This window comes from Astatotilapia calliptera, chromosome 7 (genome assembly GCF_964374335.1).
Source record: "Astatotilapia calliptera chromosome 7, fAstCal68.1, whole genome shotgun sequence".
In the NCBI taxonomy this organism is placed as follows: Eukaryota; Metazoa; Chordata; class Actinopteri; order Cichliformes; family Cichlidae; genus Astatotilapia; species Astatotilapia calliptera.
In genome coordinates, this window is record NC_137428.1 from 2,871,942 (window position 1) to 2,896,066 (window position 24,125).

General features: G+C 41.6%; 1 protein-coding gene across 3 annotated transcripts; it reads left to right on the forward strand.

Moving 5' to 3' along the window:
* Positions 1-6,223: 6,223 nt before the first annotated feature.
* meak7 (MTOR associated protein, eak-7 homolog) lies at positions 6,224-21,757 on the forward strand. 3 transcript variants are annotated; one of them, XM_080303368.1, is made up of 10 exons: positions 6,388-8,319; positions 8,517-8,620; positions 8,733-8,885; positions 9,161-9,424; positions 9,502-9,646; positions 9,747-9,958; positions 13,700-13,886; positions 17,429-17,547; positions 18,392-18,571; positions 20,454-21,757. In XM_080303368.1, exons 3-10 carry the CDS (start codon positions 8,739-8,741, stop codon positions 20,577-20,579), a joined length of 1,380 nt encoding a protein of 459 aa, XP_080159494.1. In that variant the 5' UTR covers positions 6,388-8,319; positions 8,517-8,620; positions 8,733-8,738; the 3' UTR covers positions 20,580-21,757. The 3 variants fall into 3 exon arrangements, with proteins under 3 accessions (XP_026028265.1, XP_080159494.1, XP_026028267.1); XM_026172480.2 differs by lacking the exons at positions 6,388-8,319; positions 8,517-8,620 and adding an exon at positions 6,224-6,362; XM_026172482.2 differs by lacking the exons at positions 6,388-8,319; positions 8,517-8,620 and having other exon boundaries at positions 8,815-8,954.
* The last annotated feature ends 2,368 nt before the right edge of the window (positions 21,758-24,125 follow it).

Consider the following 24,125-nt stretch of genomic DNA (forward strand, 5'->3'; position numbering starts at 1 on the left):
AAAAAGAAATGGGTGCAAACACGATGTTTATGTGGGACAACATCGGACATGTCAGCAATGCTAGCATGCTATGCTAACATAAAGCTAAACTAAAGTATGGTCTTTATACGCTCCTGTATTCTCTTTTATTTCAGTTCTTCCAGCTGCGTTTCTGTCTGGTAATCATCGCTGGATTTCAATATGGATGAATCCATACATTGTTGTATATTTTATAAGCCATATCTGACAATTTCAGCATTTTTTCAGCCAGCTATGATGTGCTCTGCTACTCCATGCCATTTTTTGCCTTGTGTGAAACCGTAGAGACAAAAACTGCATTTGCCAGTGTAAACTGCTGATTCATTTCTTTGTGATTGTTCCCATCTTATTTATTAAAAACTGCAAACCTGTGACTTTTGGTGACTTTCCCATTAGACCGACTGTATTGCTTCCTTTACATGCACCGGGTAAAAGCCAGAAAAGTGCACATCCTGCAGAGCTGGTGAAATGTGGGACACTGTCTTGATATATGGGGGCAGGGGGACAAAGGCATAAAAATCTTGTGCAGTCCCACATAAAGAGGGACATCTGATCACCCTGGTCATGTGTTAGTCAGCATGGGTAGGTAGTTGCTTCAGTTACTCACCTGAAAGCTGAGACTAGTTTAACCTGCTTTGCGGTGTGTGGTTCTCCAGCTGCACCACAGCACACAGAAAGGCACTCCAGAGGGTCATCAACATGGCCCAAAAAATCATTGGACATCCTCTTCCCTCCCTGAAGGACCTGTACAGCACTCGCTGTCTCAAGAGGGCACGCAGCATCCTACGGGACTGCACACACCCAGGACACCGGGTGTTTAAGCTGCTGCCGTCTGGCAGGAGGTTCAGGCTGCTGAGGTCCCGAACAAATAGACTCAAGGACAGCTTTTACAACAGGGCAATAGCCCTGATCAATGTAAATAGCTGACCTGACTGGATACCTCCCTGGACTTTTTAGGGGGAGGTAACAATGTTTAAAACGATAACAATAATATTTATATTTATAACAAGGTGCAATAATAATTAATGTGCAATAATAACAGTGTGCAATACACATACACTTATTCTTCTTTTTTATACTAAGTTAATATACTGTGTTGTGTTGTTTGTTACGTTGTGATGTGTCATATCGTGTCGTGTTGTGTTATATGTAGTGCCGACGTAGGACAGTTTTTCCAATTTCATTGTACTACTGTACTATGTATGACTGTGCAATGACAATAAAGAGTTATCTTATCTTATCTTATCTTATCTTATCTTATCTTATCTTATCTTATCTTATCTTATTCGCCTGTTGCTGTTTGAGTTGCCGGATCTTGTTGATAATCTGCGGTTTTTGTCCATCACATCGCTGATACCGTCGTCCTGTCTGTATGTGGTTAATTACACTCATGTATCCACATTTCTCTGTAGTTGTTTTGCTACTTCATGAAAATAATTCTTCTTCTCTTTTAGCTTTTTTCGTCTTTAGTTTTAGAAACTACTGGAATCGTGTGAATCCCCCTCGCTTTCCAGAGTAAAGAAGTTGAAGGCCGTTTGGTGACTCTGGGCTCATAGCTAGTCTTGTAGGATGAAAAATTACAGCCAATTTGCACACTGCTTATGTAACATAGTAGAGTACTGGACCTAGTTACACCTGTGTTTGACAAGGTCAGTTCATCTACACGAGCAAGCGCAGAAGAGCGGATAAATTTGAGAAATTCAGTCTTTGCGAGTGTATGGTGTGTGGCTTCTTTTTTTTCTAACTTGGTAGTCAAATGATAGATTTCCCGTGCAGTCACTCGACAGTGACACTTTTACCATATAGGGACTGAGCTCAGAGGACGGGGTAGAGGGTAAAGGGAAACAAGTTCAACATGCAAAAGTCAAGCATGCGATTTTTTTTTGTCCCCTTGAAAGGTCTGCTGCCTCGTGGAACCGGTGTTCTTCTTCTTCTTCTTCTTCTGCTTTTTCACAAGGTTAAATTTTACAGTGAAACCGGCACGCAGAAGTCGCCACATAAAAGACTCAGCAGCATCCTGATTCTCTCAGAATGAATCGAGAGCTGCAGCAGAGACCAGAATGTACCGAAATGAGGAAGCTGATTGTAATTGCAATGAGATACGATTCTTCATAAATGTGTAGGTATATTAGCCTGGTGTTAACGCAAATACTCACATAAGTGACATTTTTGCCAAGGTGTCATTTCTCTCACAGCTCTGAGCTGGCACATTGTGGTCCGTGCACACACGCACAGGAAGCTGTCAGAAACAAACCAAAATCTCATTCAAATGCTTTGGATGCAAAGCAATCAAGAAGACTGTTTGCACGGCAAACACACAGTTCCCTTTTGTGTTTAAACCTCAACAGAAAACCTCTTCAGGTGACGACTGTTTCCTGCTTGTATGAATGAAAACTTCATGGGAGCGCTGTAACTTCTGCACAAAGTACAAGCGAATCCAACAAGCGCAGAACAGCAGATAAAGTTGAGAATTTCAGTCTTTGCGAGTGTACAGTGTGTGGTTTCTTTTTTTCTAACTTGGTAGTCAAATGATAGATTTTCCGTGCAGTCACTCGACAGTGACGCTTTTACCATATAGGGACTGAGCTCAGAGGACGGGGTAGAGGGTAAAGGGAAAAGAAAAGAAGAACTAATGAGGCTCACTTCTCAAGTCTGAGCTTGCTGACAGCTGAATCAGTACAGATGAGTGAACACGCAGGCTGCCAGAGATAGCGATCAAGCCATGTTTTTCTTTTTTGTATCGGAATGTGTGCAAATATATGAACTGTGTGTTTTGCTGGTTCTGTTCGTACCTGCTTGAGGTATGAGGCGGATGAAGTATGACAAATGAGGAAACAAAACAGAAAATAAAAAGAGCCAAGATTATAAATTGTAATTGGTGTGGTTGTACCTGCAGGCCCTACAGCTCAGAGTTCACTGAAATCGCTCTTCATGTTTTAACTCCGAGCTCAGAGTGACCTGATCTAGCTGTAACTATTGGCTTTATTAAAAAGGAAAGTTTTAATCTTCAAATTGTAATGAGTCAGTGGATCAACGACCCTCTTAAGGGACAACTCCCACTAGGGTTTAAATACCAGGGACTCTCCACCATTTGGTCTAAGAACCGAAGAAGCTTCTCAGGTGAAAAGTGAAACATTTCTTCAAGAAACTTAAAGAAGTCCAGCTCCTTAGATCCAATCTTCAAAGTACAGAAACTGGGAGCTGGTTCCAAAGTAGAGGGCCGGCCTCCTAGTCTACTTTTAGACCCAACAGCAGCTTGTGGGGGACAACAACAGTCATTTTGGGGAAAATGAAAACTTCTGTCAACATATGAAAATGAAACTGTTAAAAAATAAAAGGCCACTGCTAGACAGAGCAGGCCTCACTGGGCTGAAGGGGATGGGTGTCATCCCCTTCAGCCCAGTGAGGCCTGCTCTGTCTAGTGTCCCTCTTTGGCAGGATTGATTTGGTACGAACCACTAACAGCCACGAGTTTACAGAGAAAGTGTACAGACTTGTTTGATACTCAGTTCAGGAGAAATGAGAAGTGCGAGCCATAAACTGCGACTTTATGTTCAGCTTGTTTCCTTAAACTACAACACATTCTCATCCCACGGCGTAACATCCCCTCGCATGTGATAAATGGTTGAGCGTTGGGAATAAGAATGCTCTGTAAAGTCTGACGCAGACTGAGACTTCCTGACTTAAACAGGTCGTACTGAAACAAATGAGTACATGAAGTGATTTTGCTTAAGCAAATCACTTTTTCTTTTTCTTTTTTTTTATTAAATGCGTCATTGTTTGTATTATCCTTTCATGACCCAGGCCTACAATGTCTCCTGATCCTGCATCACATTAAATGTCTGTATATTATATTTCATATATTTCTATAAGAATCAATCACAAAAACACTTTTAGGTCCAAGAAGATATTTCTGAAAACTTTTCAAAAGACAGTTATTCCTGCAGCTTTTCTGTCTGTGTTTGTGCTTCTGTTATGCATATAAGAGTACATATATGCGTACATGAGCATGCATATAAGAGTACACAATCTTTACGGCCTTTGCACAGTTTAAGGTAGTATTTCTCTTTGCAGATTGCTGCCTTAAATAGCTGCTGTATAAATTCTAAACAAGACTTGGACTTTGCCACTGTTCCCTTTATTAGAGGATTATTTAGAGAACTCAGTCTGCACTGTTGTGTTGAAACACAATAAAGAATGACGCAATACACATGTTGTAAGCCCTACTTGATCAATCAGCTGCAGCTACAGGGGGTATAATACAGTTTTTGGTTTCCCCTGTAGAAACATGGATCATGTCGTCCAAAGATTATTTGAATTTATAATTAATACTTATATGTTTATTTGTAAGAGTCTTCCTGACTGAAGTTCACCTCAAAATCAAACTTCTCTTTCCAAACATCATGACTGTAAAAAGATCCACAGACCCCGTTAACTTTGAAGTACAAACTGTTTTCTTTCTGCTGAACTGCGCCCGCCTAGAAAGAAGCTCGCCCTCATAGACATTACACAAGTAGGCGTCTCCCTCGGCTGAGCTGTAATGTGAGCTTGTTACATGCTTCCTTTGATTGGTCGATGTAGAGACTAGAAAGCAAATACTTCCTACTTGAAACTGCTCACACCAAGGGTTTTGGATTTTTTTTCCTGTTCTTGAGAAACCCAGACACAGTTTCTGGAGAAAGACTCGCTGCTGAGTTTTCCCAAATGTGTTTTTGCAACTTTAAACACTTTATGGCAGGTGCCGTTAAGTTCCACTACAGTCAACAGAAGTTCACACTGTGAATGTGTGTGGGTAGGTCTTTACTATGAAGTAGAGCAATGCAGAATCAAGCAGACATGAGAGCAAACTTGCAGAAAGACTAAAAATCTGGAAGGTGTGGTTCTAGGACTAAGCAAAAGCCTAGAGGCAGTGAGGTTCAAATTCAGATGGAGGCAGGTGGAGGTCCACCAGAAAATGTGCCTAAGAAGCACTTTAATTCATTTTGCTGAGCTTCAGAAGAGTGATGATAACTCCATTTAGTATTCGTGCTACCAAAACTTCACTGAGTCATTCAGGTTTATGACCCAGTTATCTGTGGCTTTATTGCAGTGGATGCACTCCGGGGTTGGTCTTCTAACTCTCAGGTTCTTCTTATACTGCACTCTCTGCTTTGCCACCATATCCTGTTTATGTGACGCAAGCAGATGGCAATGCGTCACCTTCATATTCAAAAGCCCTCATTACAATGCGACACATCCAACTCCGAGCACTCACACAGCAAATCTTATGCCCTTAAAAGGCATTTTTCCAACTGCCTGCTGTTTCTGCAGAGGACCTTCCCGTCTGTCTTTAGTTACTCTCGTGGCCCCTCTACTGGCGAAAGAGGGGACGGGAGCATGAAAACAATACAAGCTCTTTATGAGGGCTGTACTGTGTATGAGTCACACATTCAGGTTTGAGACAAAAGTACGAAAACTGGACAATAAATTACTATTTGTTTCAGTTTTTCAGGAAGAGGGAAACTACAGAAACTGCAGAATGAGTTTTCTTTTTTTTAAAAATATATCCTTGAGACCTTTGTATCATTTTCTTTGTGGGTATTTTGAGAGTTTAGAGTCTCTTTGTAGTTGTTTTTCTTCTTCCTGTGGTTCTTTTTTGTCTTTATGGGATTGATTATCAATTTTAATAGTTGTTTTGTGTCTTGTCATCGAGCTGTGTTACTTCATGTATATTCTAAAAACCAGGAGCCCTCTGATGTGACGGGCCCCAGGATCTGAGTGTGCTGAAAGAAATGAGATATGATGCAAGCCGATTTATGTGGTATTACAAAGTCTTTCCTTTCATTTGATAAAGTCACATTCACAGTAATCTCCTGCCTATGAAATTATGACGTTTTTTCAAGGATAAATATGGCCTTCATTGGATATTTTTTTTAAAACTCCACACATGGTTTTTCATACAAATTTTACACTTTATCACTTCATATGCACATATGACAAATGCCTGCTAAAAATAAATGTTTCAATATTATTATACCATGTCACTTTATGTAAATATTAAAAAATGATGTACGTCGTACAAATTGCTCGAATAGTATTTATAGTATACCATTTATTTTTGAGTATATAGTATTATCTATCTGATAATCATGTTCAGAAATATTGTATGAATACAACTGGTATTCCGGTATTTCAGTATTGTACCTGAGACGCTTTGAACGCGCCCAGGCTGCTCACGCGCATTGTTTCCGCCCCCTCCCTGGAGCGCGTGGACATTTCGTTCTTTCATTGGCTGTTGCTCCTGCAAGACCCGGAAGTGTTGCTGTCACAGGATGGAAAGCTTTTAGCAGCTTTTTCATTCAAAGGTTTGCGCCTCACGGACACATTTACTGTTATTGTCGGAGACCGCGGTGCATAAAATCTGTCTTCGCTAATCAAACACGACGTTTTCGGCGAAGGATAATCATGAAGCAGTGCTGGGCTCTGTTACTTTAACCCCAGCATTCATCCAGGTGTCAGCTAACCGCTGATGAAAAGTAGCCTGGCTAGCTTCGTTTTAAACGCTAAATCACCTCTGTGTGTATCTTTAGAATAGCCAAGGACGCCTCTAATCATCGGGTGGAAAAACTTTCCTGTCAATGCAATGATAAAGAGTAATTTTGTCCTCCTTCCCGGGTGCACCTGCGATTCCTGAGTCCAAACAAAGATGGCCGCGTCCACAGAAAGAAGTTAAAACTGTCGCAGGTTACTCGGTGAAGCTGCTGTTTTTTATTCTCGGATGGTTGGATGAGTTTTTCGGGAATCTAGAAACGCCTTCAGAAAGACAAAGATTTTAAACGTGTTTTCAGGCATCAGCAGCTGATTAAGACAGAAAGAAAACACATGTAGGGCCATCCGTCCATGTGTGCTGGACTACATTATAAAATCTAGCGTTTCTGCTGTTGTGTCCTTTCCATTCATATTAATCGGAGGGGCATAATATACAGGCCACTATGGAGTCACCACTAAATGATAAAGCTTAATCAGCACTGGGAGTGCAACGTATTCACTGAGCCAGTTAGTGAGCCCACAGTGGCGCTTTCACATCTGCCTAACCAGGAGAGATCTCAGGAGACGCTGCTGTAGTGAAGCAGCTGAACCTAATGTTTTATTAATCAGACAATTAAGTTCATCATAAAGCATCTAAATGCTGCTGCTCATTGTGTCCCAAAGCCCTGCAAACCGGGTCCAGACATGCCTGTCACATGTGTCGATGTTCACCGTTCAGAGGTCATCCTGGTTAAGATAAGATAAGATAACCTTTATTAGTCCCACACGTGGGAAATTTGTTTTGTCACAGCAGGAAGTGGACAGTGCAAAAGTTATGAGGCAAAAATTAGAATACAATAAGAATAAATACAGTACACAACTGTACAGAATAGAATAAAATAAAATACTATATACAGTAGAATAAAATAAAATAAATATACAATAAGATAAAAATAGAATACAAATACAAATACTATATACAACTGAGTAAAAATACAACGATGACAGAAAGGATTATTGCACTTAGTATTATTGCATATGTATGGATGTGTGTGCTTGATCAGTTAAAGTCTTTATTGTGGAGTCTGACAGCAGTGGGGAGGAAAGACCTGCGAAATCTCTCCGTCCCACACCGTGGGTGCCGCAGTCTCCCACTGAAGGAGCTGCTCAGTGCTGTCACAGTCTGCTGCATGGGGTGGGAGATGTTGTCCATCAGGGATGACAGCTTAGCCGCCGTTCTCCTGTCACTCACCACCTCCACTGGGTCCAGAGGGCATCCTAGAACAGAGCTGGCCCTTCGGATCACCCTGTTCAGTCTCTTCCTGTCCCCAGCAGAGATGCTGCCGCCCCAGCAGACCACACCATAAAAGATAGCAGAAGCCACCACAGAGTCATAGAAGGTCTTCAGGAGTGGGCCCTCCACTCCAAACGACCTGAGTCTCCGCAGCAGGTACAGCCTGCTCTGCCCTTTCCTGTAGAGGGCGTCTGAGTTATGAGTCCAGTCCAGTCTGTTGTTCAGATGAACACCAAGGTACCTGTAGCTGTCCACAGCCTCAATGTCCATACCTTGGATGTCCATACCTTAGAAAGAACTAGGAACTTGCCCAGTCCCCTCCCACCTAACTTGGTAGTCTGCCCCCTTTTATGATGCCTCTGAAGACTGAGCCCATAAATTCTTCAGAAAGTGTTTAATCAGGTGGCTTCATAAGGGAGCAGAGTATGATTTTCCCTTAGACTTCTATGCAACCAGAAGTCTTTTTGCAACCATGGGAGTCGCCCCTGCCGCCTTTGCAGGTGCACATTTGCTTCACTATTTAGGCTTAGCTACATTTTTGTCTTTGGTACAGTATGTATTCTTCTTAATTTCTAAACTTGATTAATTTGCTCAGCTCACAGGAGGTTTAAAAAATTTATCATCGAATTCTTTTCATTTTAGCTTCTTTAAGCGAGCCCATAAACTCATCACCTGGTTTCGCTTCTTCGACTTTTAGCCCTGTGACTGCCTGGCGACCTGTCAGGGTGTACCCCGCCTCTCGCCCAGTGGTTAAAAAAATAGCCGTTGCTCCTCTTTTCATTGATATCGATTTATCTTTAGGTTGGTTCAAATGTAATATTGCTTTGCTTTTCTTTGAATTGGATTCGATTGCCTGGCAGTACGTACACACAATGATGATTTCCATTCTGCTGTACTTTGTGTGTGACTGCAGAACATCATGGGTAACGCTGAGAGTGTGGTGGTGCAGAAGCGGCTGGCCCGTTTCCGTCCCGAGGAGCGACCCGTGGTTGAGGGGGTTTTTGACAAGCTCCAGGGTGGTGCTGGGGGCGCCGCAGGGAAGACCATAACGCTGGAGATGCTGCAGGTGTGACTGTGGAAGCAGTACTAAATGTTTTCAAAATAAGACTTAAAAGTGTGTCAGCAGATGGAACAGGTAAAAGCCTGAATAATAGTTTCTATGTAACATCACGACTTCATTACATCAGGTTTCACATGTTTTAAGAAGTCCAGTTTTCCATTTGTACATCTTTAAACTTTTCCTATCAGGCAGGATTTGTTTTTGTGACTATGATGCTTTGACTACTTGGTGTAGAGGTGCTTTCTGTCACCGGGTTTCTTTAAACATTTTTTTTCTCCCAGTCATCAGTGGGCAGCGTGGCACCAGGCTCGATGGTGAGGAGGGTCTACCGGTGCATGTCCAGCATCGACCCTGGACTGGCAGCTCCAGCAGCCACGGGGAAGGCTGGATACGCCGGCCCCTCTGGAGTCAGCCGAGAGCAGTTGATCGTCTTCCTTGCAGACACTCTGCGGGGAACTGCAGAAGAACGTGTCCCCCTCGTCATGGCCATGTCCCAGCATGCGGCAGGGGCGGCAGCGGTTGTCACATGTGAGCAGGTGCTGGAGGTGAGTAGAGTGTAGTGTTGGTTTCTGCAGCATTTGTTGTCTGTGCTTCTTACAGCACTCCTGCTCTTTCACTAAAGTTCCTCCAGGACCTGGTCTCTGCTGTAGTTCAGATTTTGGTCCACAGAGGACGCCTGCAGGGCTGGAAGCCAGAGAGGATGGGTGACATCTCCCTGGGTGTAAAACTCCTGGCAGAGCAGATGTGCTCTGAGCTCAAACCATCAGGTAGAGCTGATTTGGAAGTTCTTGAATATTTTAGAAACTCTGACTTCTACTTCTCTGACTTAATCTACTTTAAATCTACTACTTCCCCTTTTCTCATTAGATGAGGGGGATTGTGATGTTTCCTGTCTGGAAGACTGGATCTTCAGGGTACAGCAGGTATCACAGTACCTGGAGCTGCTGGTAGCTGAGGGACTGAGTGTGTCTTTGAGCAACCGGCCAGCCCCGACGCTGCTGCCCCCCTGCAGGGAGACGCCTTGGAATGAACTGAAGTGTCTACTGGACATCCCCACCCTCATGTTTCTGGCTCCACAGGTCAGTATATACCAGCATATTTTTGCTTTTTTATGGAGTCAAAAAAACCAAAAAACTTTCAGACACCCTGAAACATTTTGGTGTTACACTTCTGGTTTTGCCTGCTTAATGAGAACTTAGTTGTGTTACTGCAGTGCGAACAGCAAACATATAAACTGTATTCAGGTGCTCTAGTTTTTAGAAACGCAGCGATCCAGCCGATTCTAGTTCCAACATGAGACCTACACCTTGACATCAGTTATCTGGTGCTGCTTCAGATGTCTCATACCTGTGTGACATTAATAAGCTGTTTCTCGGTGTGAAGACGACAAATCTTTCCTTTATTTGAATAGAATAGAATAGAATAGCCTTTTATTGCACATGTATGTACACAGTACATGTACAACGAAGTGTAATGCTGTAGCTACACTTGCAGTCTATGTATGTATGTTCAGTAAGTAGGTCTTTTTACTGGCTGCACCTGATGTGGTCTGTACAGGTGGGTGCCAAGCAGTGTTGGCCAAGTTACTTGAAAAAAGTAATCAGTAACTAATTACTGATTACTTCCCCCAAAAGTAATCCTGTTACTTTACTGATTACTTGTTTTAGAAAGAAATTAGTTACTTAGTTACTTTTTAAAAACACGATTTACAACCTGAAGAGGTGATAAAGTGATAGATCTTTCAGCCCAATTCTACTTTTTCTACATAATCCATCATACAAAATGTAATCAGATGGAAAAGTCTCTTTTTAAAACTTGTTTTATTGGATTTAATCTCTTAACTTTATGCATCAAGCAAACATTTAATCATATGCAACATTCTCTGACTGGAAGAAATTTGTTTAACATTTAAACCTATTTTCTGCACATTCCAGCACATAAAATAAAATATTTTTTGTGTTTACACTCACAGCAGAAAATAAATAAAATCAAAGACTCAGCGGTCCTGTTGCTCTATTTTCACCTGTTTAGCAGGAGTGGGGCAGGCGGAGGTTTGCCCTGGTGCAGGTGTGCCACAGCCGTCATGTCAGTGGGAGGATCCGCGAGTTTCTCTGTGAGTTTCCCATTACGTCGTAGCTACTCGGTGCTTGCTCGGACGTTTAGGGGTTTTTTTTCGCTGTAAAAAGAAGTTTTCTTCCCACGCAGTGAACAGCGGACACTAATGTTTTTGTCACTTTTTACGGAATCAAACCCAAAGTAAGGTCAGTACTTCCACGCCTTAAACGCTGCACGCTCTGCCGCACTCGATATATGATCCATTGTTGATCTGCACACAGCTGTTGTCACGAACGTCGCGCTCGCTTACATCATTGTGAGGAGACACTCTCGCAAACGAAATCACGGTTTTAGTAACGCAGTAACGCAGCGTAATCCCTTACTTTACTCATTACTTGAAAAAAGTAATCAGATTATAGTAACGCGTTACTGCCCATCTCTGGTGCCAAGTAAGAGCAACACCAAGACATTATTCTCTCATTTTAGGATTTTTGTCATCCTAAATCAGCAAACTCATATCAAATGTAGCCAAGTCAAATTAACGTTCACAAGGCTCCAACTATCCAAAGATGTTTCTCCAAACTTTCATTTTTCTCAAGTTGCTTTTGTCAGTTGGATAATTAACTCTTGAAACTTTGCTGACTTGAATAACACAGGTCTGCAACCAAAAAAACAGAGCAAAGGCTCGAGCGAACTGTGAAACTAAACACTCTTTAATGGCCAATCTTTACCTGGTTAATCCTCTCGTCTTAATTCAGTTCAATTCAATTTTATTTACACAGCACCAAATCACAACAACAGTCACCTCAAGGTGCTTTATATTGTAAAGTAGACGCTACAATAATACAGAGAAAACCCAACAATCATATGAGCCCCTATGAGCAAGCACTTTGGCGACAGTGGGAAGGAAAAACTCCCTTTTAACAGGAAGAAACCTCCAGCAGAACCAGGCTCAGGGAGGGGCGGGGCCATCTGCCATTTGGGTCGATTTCTTTATCAGTCTCCTCTTAGACGAGACTGATAAAAAAAGTTACAAAATGTTATTGTTAGTGTGTCATGACAGCTTTTAGAGATCGAATCGGATCGCTGTTTTTGCCATAGACTTCCATTAAGGTTTTGCAGTCACATGACCGCTAATCATGTAACGTTAACTTGCCTGTTTGCATCTAAGACGCTGTAAGGTCAAGTCACGCAGGGCTTGAGACCGAGCCACCGACCAGGAGCGAGTGTTTGCAGACATGCTGGCATCTTCCATATTTTGCTGTAATGTTGTTCTTCATGTTAGTAAAACGGGAAAAACATTCAAGTAGTAAGTTTAGAGACCAAGACAAGCAAATAGCTCTGACATTTGGCTTCTTCCTTTTTATTCTCTTAAGTCTTTTACAAGCTGTTTTTCTGTTGATCGGAGAAGGAATTACTTGATTAAATATTGCAACTCTAATATGAGTCTCTGGTATATTTATGAAAGCTCAGGGTGCTTTCATGTTCAAACAAGGAAAAGCCTTCTTTAAACCATTAAAACAGAAAGTAGCTGCCTACATAGTGTTCCTTGTAATTAACCAGAATCTGTAATCGGAATCAATGAATCGACTAACTATTGCAACACATTTATCACCACCAGTCTATCAGAATTTGCTCAGATGTCTTGTATTGTTTTACTGCTTTTACTGATATTGATCAGAGGTAAACATGTAGCTTTAACACTTACGACCCATATGGAAAAGATATATATAAATCTTATGAAGTTTGTATCTGTCTTGTATGAAACTTGTATGAAAAGCATACAAGAGTGAAAACAGATATAAGATCCCTTGAAAAATTATATAAATGAAACTTGTATGTTTTGGATACTTACTAAAACAATATATGAACGCTTTCATGAGTAAATCATAGAAGCCTTATATGATTCACTATATGAAGTAGGCCACATCTGAGTCTTTTCCATATGGGGGGTTCAAACAGAGATCGATGCAGGTGAAAGAGGCCTGTGTGCAGAGGCAAAATCACAAAAGGTGCATCACTGTCCAAATGTTTACAATAAAAGATGTACTCGCTGAATGTGTGTTGTTCTGGCCGTGCAGAATGGAGAGATTGTGGCTTGCAGCTTTCTCAAGAACTGCTCGCCTGCTCACGAGTGAGCGATTGAAGTAGTTTGTCACAGGAAACCAAAGACAAAAGCAAGTGTGTGAACCTGTGTCTCTGAGAACTTGTTTGAGCTTCAGACAATCAAAGATATGAAATGTTGTAAAAGAAATTCGATCAACTCTCATGTTCGCACGCCTTCTGAAGGGCCTGTTTGAGGGCTAAGACTTGGTTTTAACTTCTAGGTAGAGTTAATTTTAGGTTAGGGGAGAGGCTGGGAGTGCATTAATTTAAATGAATGTGCCAAGCAACCATGCTTTTGTATTTATATACTCTACTACAAACAGAGTGGAGCGGGCAGTAGTTGCTGTCTTTGAGTGGGGTTGGTCAGTGGGTTTGGCACAGCATTTACTCGTCTTTCCAGCAGCGCACATGCAGAGTGCGGTGAGAGCTGCGAAGAATAGGGGGAGTGTTAGTGGGATAACAAGAACTAAAAGCACTGAGTCATGCAAAGTGGCGAAACAAGACATTCAGTGATCTGAGTAACAAGAGGGGAACAGGTTCTCCGTCACCTTTCAGACTCCCGATCCACCTCCTCTGTTGTAGTGTGATTTTTATTATAACAGCAAATCATTCATCAGATGTCACACATATTCTTCCACACGTCACTTTAATCTCACCAGCTGCCAGATGGCTACAGCGCCCCCTGGAGGCTTGTGTTTTCCACTCGGCTGCACGGGGAGAGCTTTACCAGGATGGTGGCCGGCCTGATGAAGCAGGGGCCCACCCTGCTGCTTATCAGAGACACCAAGGGGCAGGTCTTTGGGGGCTTCGCCTCCCACACCTGGGAGGTCAAACCTCAGTTTCAGGGTAAGTATGCCACAGACTAGTGCTCCCACTGCAAAAGAGCTGAAGTCCACCTGTTGTGCTCATTTTTATTCTTGCACTGTATTTGGGTAGCTTTGCATGATTCACAGCTCGAAATGATCCTTCTTTAAGTAGTATTGTCTGATGCAGCCGCTCAGGGAGAATTTAACAGTGTGGTGATTTGGGAGTTTCTGTAATCAGAATCATATAAAAGGACAGATGCATATATGGTTTGCCACGATGTTACTTCATTAATGTCATTTTTTTCTCCAAGCTTTCCTGTTTCCTCTAAAATGTAAAAAAAGGCCACAAAGTGAATATTTTAATATTTTATTCTAACATTTAGCCAAGTGAAATAAATCATTCTGATTGTGGTCCTACAAGAAGGGACCGCACAAATCACAGTGACCTGTTTTTGAGAGCTGCTGGCACTGTCGTAAAACCAAGTAATACATTCAGATTTAAAAGAAAAATCAGTGAGTGTTTAACTTCGCGGGTTCGAGTCATACCTGTCTGTTGCACAGGCTTGAGTGGCCGAACAGGAAGTTACTTTTTTTAAAAGAAAACTAAAAGTTCTTTGATGCTGTGGTTTAGACACGATTCACATGAAACAAGCCACACATAAAAACTTTGTTTCTAGCTGAATTTCTTCATCTTTCTGAAGCCCCTGTTCTCTAGTCTAGAATAGAATAGAATATATTAGAATCGATACTTTATTGTCATTCAGAGCATACACCAGTTAGTGCATATTAAGCGTGATTTAGATATCTGTGGAAGATCTACATCGTGACTTAATAAGATGTAACCCCTCTTAGCCCACACCACAACTTTCCACACCATCCAGCCAGAAGGCATGATGTCGATTTCTCTGTCAAGTATATTTCATTCATTAGAATTACGTTTCAGTGCACTGACTCACCTGATTTTGCAGGTCTTTGCTCCCCATTGCTGTCACACTCCACAACAAAGACTTCACAGCTGACCAAACACACACAACAGTGTTATTGCCGTATGTGCAATAACACTAGGTGCAATTCTTTTTTAACAACGTTGTATTTTACTCAGTTGTATATAGTATTTTATTTTATTCTATTCTATTGTGTACAGTATCTTATTCTTATTCATATCATCTCATCCTATTCCAGTGGTTTTTTTATTTTTGCTATGTAACTTTGCACTGTTCACTTACTGCTGTAACAAAACAAATTTCTCATGTGTGGTGAAGCTTATCTCATCTCATCTTAACTGGACTGATACAATATTTGAAAAAAACACAGCAAATCTAAAAATTATAAAACGTTAAAAAAAAGCACCTAAGATAATTTTTACAAATATTTATACATATTTTGTTATATTCCTTTAATATTTTATATGTAAATATATCAAACACATCTCTGCTGGCGTGTGGATTTTAGCATCAAAATGACAATGTGGATTAAATGGATGCATAACTTTCTCTCTGGTAAAACCATTGGTGCTGTATCAAACAACGAGCCGTATTACTTGTCATCAGTAAAACAGCTCCAGAAGGCACCAACATTACAGAAATTATTTCTTTAGTCTGCATTTTAAATGTTGTGGATTTGGGCAGTATGTGGGCCTCGACTCATTTTGAAGTCTGCATTAACGAGAGGAGCTGCAGTTCTTCTGCATTGGCTTCATTTTTCTGACCCAGAAGCTGCTGCTCGTTTGGAGCAAAGAGCTCTTAATAAATCGCTGCGTTACTGTTTATGCTTCTGAGCCGTGGCTGCGTTTTAAACGCAAACCTCTTTGCTATTCATCCTTTGCAGAACTTTTTTTCTGTGCATATCTTGAGACTAGAGCTGGGCGATAGAACGATAACGATATGTATCGCGATATAACTTTTACTCGATAGAGAAATTAAGCTATCGCGATAGACCTCGCCGCTCTTGTCCTCTTAAAAAAAAAAAAAAGGTCAGCCAATCCAAATTAGGTAGCGCAGAGCCGAACCAATCACAGCCGCAGCGTCACGTCGCGTGACTTGTTATGTACAGCACAAGTGCCAAGCCGCACGTGTGTTTGTTTGGGAAGCAGCCAGCGGGTAATGGAGCCAGCGCGTAATGGAGGAAATGAGTGTGCCGACTAGAAAAATCAACCGAGCGTGACCGAAGAGAAAACAGATGATGGTTCCAATGCCGGAGAGATTGTCGAACGGAAGAGCCAAAGAAGTTCCGTAGTGTGAAGGTATTTCGGCTATTTCAAGTCTGACAAAAAACAGAGTAGCGTGCACTGTAAATTGTGCCGAAAGCAAGTCTGGAAATACAATAAACTGGTGCATGCGTCACACTGTGCGCCACGTTATTGTTTCGGTGAAATGAATTTCTACAATACTGTTACTGTTAATTCTACTCTCTGCAGTGTTTAAATGCTTACATATACACACAGTTACTGTCCCTCCACACATACGACTCGGTTCTGCTTCTATGCCCCAGCTTTGTTTACTTTTTCCCACCGAGGCTTCTAGACTTCTGATTGGCCAACATTTCTGCACGGTTAGGAATCTAGCGCCACCTGCTGCTTTGGCATGTTCCTAGCAGCGTTTTCCTTCATTTCTGCCTTTATGTGTGGACGGGATTATTTTTTAAAACGAAAACGGAAAATCTCCGTTTTCAAAAATACCCGTGTACGTGTGGACGTAGCCTCAGTCTCTGACTGGAAGCGCTAATTCGTCATTCGGCTTTTGTCAGACTAAAGTAACTGTTAAAACTGTTTGAAAAGCTCAGCTATACAACAAGGAGAGATTGAGAATTTCCTTTTAGTTCTCAGTTTATTTGATATTGACAAAAGTTAGTCAGTTTTGTCTGTTCTTCTGTAAAACAAACTAAGATTTATTTTTAGAATTAATATTTTGTTTCTAAGTGGAATTGACAATTTAGTCTGTTTCGTTTGTTCTATTTTGAAACTTAAACGCTTTAGCGGCTGCCTTTTGTGTAGTTTGCAATATTTGCCTTTATTTATCTGAAAAAGTCTCATGTTCCTTAAGTACATCTACCCTGTTGAACTTATTATAGGAAATAAATATTTAAATCAAAACAAGCTGCTGATTATTTCACATTTTACTTGTGAGCAACGGCACATTTAAATCTTACAAATATAGTTATTTGGCTTATATCGTGATAGATATCGTTATCGCCTGAAATGAAAAAAACATATCGTGATATGAAAAAATCTCATATCGCCCAGCTCTACTTGAGACATCTGTAAATGTCAAATCACTGAAGCATCATTTGGTTTTTCTCTAAGGCGCTCCACAGCAGTACGTAATCAGATGAGATTTACAGCTCAGTAAAAGATTAACCACAAGAAAGAAAGTGTGTCGGCTCTAATAGATACAAATATGTCAGGCAGCAGGTAGAGACTCATCTGAAAACACGGATGAAATGAAACACTGAGGAAGTAACACCACTGCTTTGAATACTGTGGGCTGTCCCTTGACTTTCCTCTCACATCTTCATAATTTGTATATGTGTGTGTGTGTGTGTGTGTGTGTGTGTGTGTGTGTGTGTGTGCGCGCGCGCGCGCAGGTGACTCCAGATGCTTCCTGTTCACTGTGAGCCCCAAACTGAGAGTTTATACAGCAACAGGATACAACCAACACTTCATGTACCTCAATCAGAACCAGCAGACCATGCCCAACGGACTGGTGAGACCACACTCGTTCAGCTGGAGAGAACTTATTAATGTTCCTCAGGGCCTGTGCTCATCACAGATATCCTCACACATGACCTCTTACTTTTACCAGAGCCTTAATATCTTTAGAGAAGCTGTATGTGATTTAGGGAACATAGCAGACTGTGTGAAAGTGAATCTTAAAAAGCTTTGTTTTTTACCCTTTTATCTAAGAATTCTCCTGAGGTGTGTGCTGAGCATGTTGGTTATCTCTGACCTGATGGTAGCAGTGTTGGCTCACTGATCCAACAGCTACACTCAGTGATATCAGTGTCACCTGTTGTTGTCACAGTGCAATGATGGTGTAGTATCTGTGCTTCAGGTGTAATGTAGAGCTGCGCTGTCTTTGACATTTGAGGGTCTACAGATGATAGTAAACAGAAATCTGCCAATTATGACTCGAATAATTGGACAGCAGAATTAAAAAGAGTAAAAGTTTCGATTTTGTCCAGAATCAGAAGAGTTTCAACAGAAAGTCCCACAGAAGTGCAGGAATATCTCATCATCATCTCAGCGGTGCAGTAAGCAGGCTGTAATACTCAGGAGCATGTGGCTCTGTACCTCATACAGCAGCTATGTTCAGCCTGACCTGACAAACTAAGCACATCTTCTGATCATTTAGAAATCATTTGAACATTTCATACTTTCACCTGCTGGTTAGATTTCAGCATAGAAAAGTACTCGGTTGGTTTCCTGAACACAGCGGCTAAAGAGACGATATTTATTTATTTGCCCCTGAGTGGCCCCCGAAAATGATTTGTTTTGTGTGACCTGCTTGTGTTAACTGACATAAAGATGTGTTGTCTGGTGTTCATCAGGGGATGGGCGGTCAGCACGGCTATTTCGGCCTGTGGCTGGATAGTGACTTTGGCCGCGGTCATAGCCGGGCACGACCCAAGTGCACCACGTATGGCAGCCCTCAGCTCTCTGGAGACGAAGACTTCACCCTGGACTCCATGGAAGTGTGGGCTGTGGGAAAACCCCCAGAGCCCGAGGAGGTCAGAGTACTTGTTCAAATTCTTCTATAAACTCGGCAAAATAAAGACCCGTGCTGACCTAGAGTCAGAAGGTTTACACTGGGTGTTAGTCGGTGTACCTGGAGCCAACAATGTGTGGCTGTCTGAACACAAACAGCCAAACAACATCTCCGTCAAACGTTGAGTTTAAAACCAAAGAAATACATGTTTGCATTTTGTGTGATTTGGGCCTTAACTAAAGTTTCTCTTTAGAGCCCATTTTTAGTGTTTGCAGCTTTTATGTCTAATCAAAAGAAAATTGCTGGGATAGTCGAGCAGGGCGACATGAACAAAAATATTTATCATGATATACATTTGAAAATTTGCGATAACGACATAACTGACGATATAATTGACACGAGACAAAATACTTTACAACTCCTCAACTTTATTAGTGCAAAAAAAAAAAATCTATGTATTTTCACTTAAACAAGCAGCTGTTTTTTATGTCCATTAAAGTTATATAAAATTTCACAGTGCAAATGCAAATTCCTCGCTGACAGTTTAACCAAAAGGCATTTCCAGTGGGAACTGGCCGACACATCCTCAGCATAACCATGTATAATATCCACAAAACTTAAAAAGAGCTTATACACACACAATACGGTAACATTATGTTGAAGCACAGTACGTATCACTCCGCGAGGCTCCGCCTACGATAGCCGTAATGCTCCGACAATCCATCAAGCGGTGCGGCTTCGTAGCTTAGCAAAGTCGTACTGAAACATCTGACAGATTTTCGAGCGCCGTGCACATAAAATCGTTTCCAGGTCAGTAACACAACCAGAGTTCATACATAAGGCGCACGGGATTATAAGGGGCTCTGTTGACTTTCAGAAAGTCGACAGAGACACACACACTCGGATGCTCCAGAGAGGACAAAGAGGAAACATGCATTATTCCTTCAAAGTTCCTGACTAACAGACAGAATCTCCTCTTTAGTATCCCTGCATACAATATTGTGCAAAAGTCTTGAGCCACCCCTCATTTCTTCATATTTTATTTCCAAGGAGCAATTCCTTTTAAATTCAAAGGACTCCCGAGCAATCGTTCTCCAGGCTTTTTGAAGCTCTTTCAAATGTTTTCTTTGAACATTGGCGGCTTTTTCTGTCCACTCCCTGTACCTGATCATTTTCACAGTTATTCTTTAGATTTCTTTCAAATTAAATGCTTAAATTACATTTTTAGACACTTTGCCACTAGCAGCCTGTCATAAAACACATCATTTGTTCCCATTACTTCTGTTGAATCTACAAGTAATACCAAAGATAGCACAGTTTGACAGAAATAAAATAATATTGTGCAGCAACAAGGTGATACCCAAACAGCTGTTAGTCAGGTGGCTTTGTCATAAACACGGACCTCTTTTAGGTCTCTCTTATTCTTATTTCTGCCACGCCCACCACTGTAACCAACAGTCTCTGTGTCACAACACAGCTCAGCCTTACATGTAAATGTATGCAAAGACCTCCCATCAAAACATCCCCCTAAATAACCTTTAGGGATCAGTAACTCTGCAGGTTTAGCAGACAGACCAGTTTATCGCCCAGTGTGCTAGTACTCCACAAATCTCACTTTATGTTACTTTCCTAAATTATTTTTCAAGGTAATTAATATGCACAGAGCACTAACTTTTTGTGCAGTTGTATATTGCATTAATAATATATGAAAGTACAACATTTCACACAGCAGAATTTGTCTAATGGCAAACTCACACTGAGGAGATTTTGTTGCACTCTAATGCTGATCAGTGCATGCACAGAGCATGCACTGCACCACGAGAGCTGCAGTTCTTCTGCATGAACCTGCTGTTTCCTTTAAAAACTGTGTTTTTATTTTCTGTACCTATTATTTTGCTTTACAGGGTGAGGAGGGCGGAGCTAAGAAGAGCATCCTGGATGTGGATCCAGAGGCCCAGGCCCTGATGGAGATCACAGGGAAGACCATGCACAGTCAGGGCCTCAGAGAACCAGAGGATGACCAGGAGTGACTGTAAACACACCCAGCTATATATCGCTTCCATTCATGCCCCCCCCCCCAGTCTACCCAGTTACTAATTCATGTGGATTAAGCTTAAAGGTGGTCTGCACAGTGTGGTTTGTCACCAGTGTGCAGGTTTCAGGCCTGCTTTACATCAGTGAGAGCACGATGGACGTGTTCACATTTGAGCTGCACTGGAGTGAATTCATTTCATCACTATTAAAAAACACAGAGTGAAGAATCAGACTGAAGAGACGTAGCTTGGAGGAATAATTCAGGGAATTTACAACACTGGCGATCACAGCTTCTTTTTCCTTCCTTTTTCCTTCCAGTAAAGTTCATGAAGACAAGAAACAGAAACTTTGATTACCTGTCTTACAAACTGGACACATTCCTGGATTTACTATTCCTTACCAGTTAGCACAAAGTCCAAATCCTGACTTGGATTCTGGGCAGATAAGCTGAGTAATTAACAGCTTAAACAAAGACTGTGGAATGCTGCATCACAGCAGGCCTGTAGCGTCTGTGCAGATGTGATACTGTGAATTTCATCTTTTAAGTCGCGTGTGATTTTATGCTTCAGTGTTTTAGACAGATGAGCAGGTCTGTGGTTGATCAGCAAGAGGATCAATAAATCTCTATTTAATCTGTATTATATTACTTATAAAGTGAAATATTTCAAGCCTTTTTTTATGCTTTACTTTTGATTTTTTTGGTGTTATTTTCCTTCTTCCTCATATGAACAGCAGAGTGAGCTGATCCAGAGAAGCTGCAGCACTTTACTTGTTGCACTAACTGGCTGTTATTCATTTAAAAGGCTGTTTTTGCAGCAGTTTACAGCAGCAGCTGCTCTGCTCCGGTGTGAAAGGTGAAGCAGTGTGTGAAGATGGGTGCTGCTCGCTACTTTAAATGCTTCCATGGTTGATTCTTCGACTGTATTTAAAAGATAGATGTAGCTGAAGTGTGTTAACCTTGCATTCTGTCTGATGGCCGGGCAGGGTAAAGTCTCAGAATGACGTCTGCAGACTGTAGAGGGAAAACATCCTCCAGCTCCCTGGATCTGTGTCCTTACTAAACACTTCCGATGTGTATTTATTGTCTCAGTCACTAGTTTGAGCCCCTAATAAATAAAGCACAGTCATGGTTCCCAATAAGCTCGCAAGGAATAATAAAGTACGGTGCACTCTACCATGTGACTAAGATGCTTCTTCAGAGGTTGCCACTTGGCAGACATCTATAAATTTTAGTCCCAGGACTGTCGGGATAGTCAGTTATTGCGACCACACCACAAGTAGGTTTATGGGTGCAGCTTGCTATCCAAGAATTAGCTGATAGCTTATCTTTCCACCCACAGTTGGCAGCAGACAAAGGCTTTGAGGCTTCAAAGTTCAGACTCACCATTGGAGCCATCTTCGAGGGGCCACGAGAGGATCAGCAGAGAGTTTTCGGCGTTTCCATTCTGGCTTCTTTTATCAGTCCTGTGGGCGGAGCTTGTTAGTTCTGCTCACAGACTTCATTCATGTGCTGCAGAATAAGGCGAGCGTTGTAAATGTTCAGGTTGTCTAAAGATGGAGCAGAACTAGAAGTGACATGTGTCCTGCAATGTCATGCTTGTGATGTCAGCTGCAACCAAAATGATTGCAGGTTTGAGCCGATATCACCTGAAGTCGCCCGTTTACAAGACGCGCTAGCTTCTCTTTGGCACAGTGCAAGGAAGTGGTGACATATCATCCATCTTCCATCATCCATATTTAGGCAGTGCTGCAGACCTTTGATTGAGCAGCTCTGGCACTGACTCGTTCTGTGGTTACGCTGATAAAGATCAGGATTGCAGAGTCCAGGAAACCTTTTCTTCACGTCGCCGCCAGCTCATTGAGCTGAGGTGGTGTAAACTGAGAGACTATTGGGATCTCTACATCAGGCCCACAAGACAAATGAGCCACTGACTGAGCTCAGCTGTTTGTTAAGCGAGCCAGTTAATTCACACCCGCTTAACTGAATTGACATTCCCAAAAAATGGCTGGGTCTTACCATCAGCAGCCAGACATCTGGCTCAGTTGTAGACACAGGCCTCTTTTAGGCCTCTCTTATTTTTGCCACACCCCACAATTGTAACCACAGTCTAGTGTGTCACAGCTCAGCCTTACATGTAAATGTAGGCAAATGCTTCCCCTAAAAACATCCCCCAATATAACCTTTAGGGATCAGTAACTGAAGAACTAACAGACGTGTTGTACAGAGGTGCAGCTGATAGCCTTCCTCTGTCCCAGCACTCTGTAAATCTCACTTCACTGAACAGTTTATGGGAAACAGCCCTCAACCTTTTATTTTCAGCTCAGGACAAACACAACCTGTCTTTTCGTCGCTGTAGAGCCACTTGATCCACGAGCAGCTTTAGGAAATCCACTTCTGTTACACACCAGTCGATATGCTGTGTATATGTGTTAATATAATGTGTTCATGTGTTCAGCTGCACAAACAGGAAATCGGTAATGTTGCATTAATACGGTTGATGGATGTGAAGACACAGAAAAGCAGCTTAATGTTATTTCTTTATTAGTGACCACAGAGTTCAGTCAGCTGTTAAAAAAGTGCACGGTGCAGATTTTGTTCACTCAGCTGGAACAAATGAGACTGTGTGAGTTAGCATAGCAAGTGTTAGCAACATGAGCTCTGAAATCTGGTGTATTCATTATTTATTGGTTATTTTCTGTATGTACACTTTATTGTAGCTACTTTGACCCACTTCTCACTTTTGCTCGAATGTGACTTTATGTCCGCCGGCACGACGCACAGACGAATAACTGCTAATACAAACAGCTGATCAGTGGCTCTGTGTTCACCTCCTCCCATCTCGCCCGCTCCTCTCTCGCTATCATGCAAATTACTGAGACAAGTTACACATGCAAATCTATCAGATAATCTGACGGCACTTCAAACAGCAGCATGACGGCTCTGGGCCCATAAACATTTATGTTTATTGTATTTGTGTAAGGAAAAGATTTAAATATTATATTCCCAGAAATGAACGTAATCTGGGATCATTTCATATTTTACACTCTTTGGAATATTTTCTCCAACTTGGGCGATTAAAATGTCCCTGTAGGCTTTGTAAAATATTTGACTGTGTCGTCATATTTTCTAAAATATTCATCTTTGTAGCTTTTTCTTCTTTGTCTGGCAGAGCAGGGTTTTTATTCTCTTCATCCTGATCCGCACACATGCTGACTTTTCTATAGTTCTGATGTCACCTAGTAAACCTCAAACTTAACTTGCTATCAAAGGACATATTACATTTACTGTTTTATTCACTTAAAATTCAGCTGTAAATAATCATTCTTTGCTCAGAAGAAGCAGCGGGAAATTTCCTCTCTGAAAATAGGCCGACTATAAATGCAGAGTAAAGGAAATGAGGCTGTGCTGCCCTTTTTTAAAAGATATTTATAAAACATTTGATGAACAAATGCTTCCAGGACGTTTCAGCGAGTGAAAATACTCATGATCCTTCTTTGGAGTTTGGAACTATGACTAACGCAGGTGAAACAAATGCCTACGA

Bases quoted from the DNA above. Each gene is read 5' to 3' on its own strand.
- meak7 (XM_026172480.2), top strand. From the start codon at position 8,739: ATGGGTAACGCTGAGAGTGTGGTGGTGCAGAAGCGGCTGGCCCGTTTC. The intron at 8,886-9,160 runs GTGTGACTGTGG...TTTTTCTCCCAG, and splicing joins TAACGCTGGAGATGCTGCAG to TCATCAGTGGGCAGCGTGGC. The intron at 9,647-9,746 runs GTAGAGCTGATT...TTTTCTCATTAG, and splicing joins CTCTGAGCTCAAACCATCAG to ATGAGGGGGATTGTGATGTT.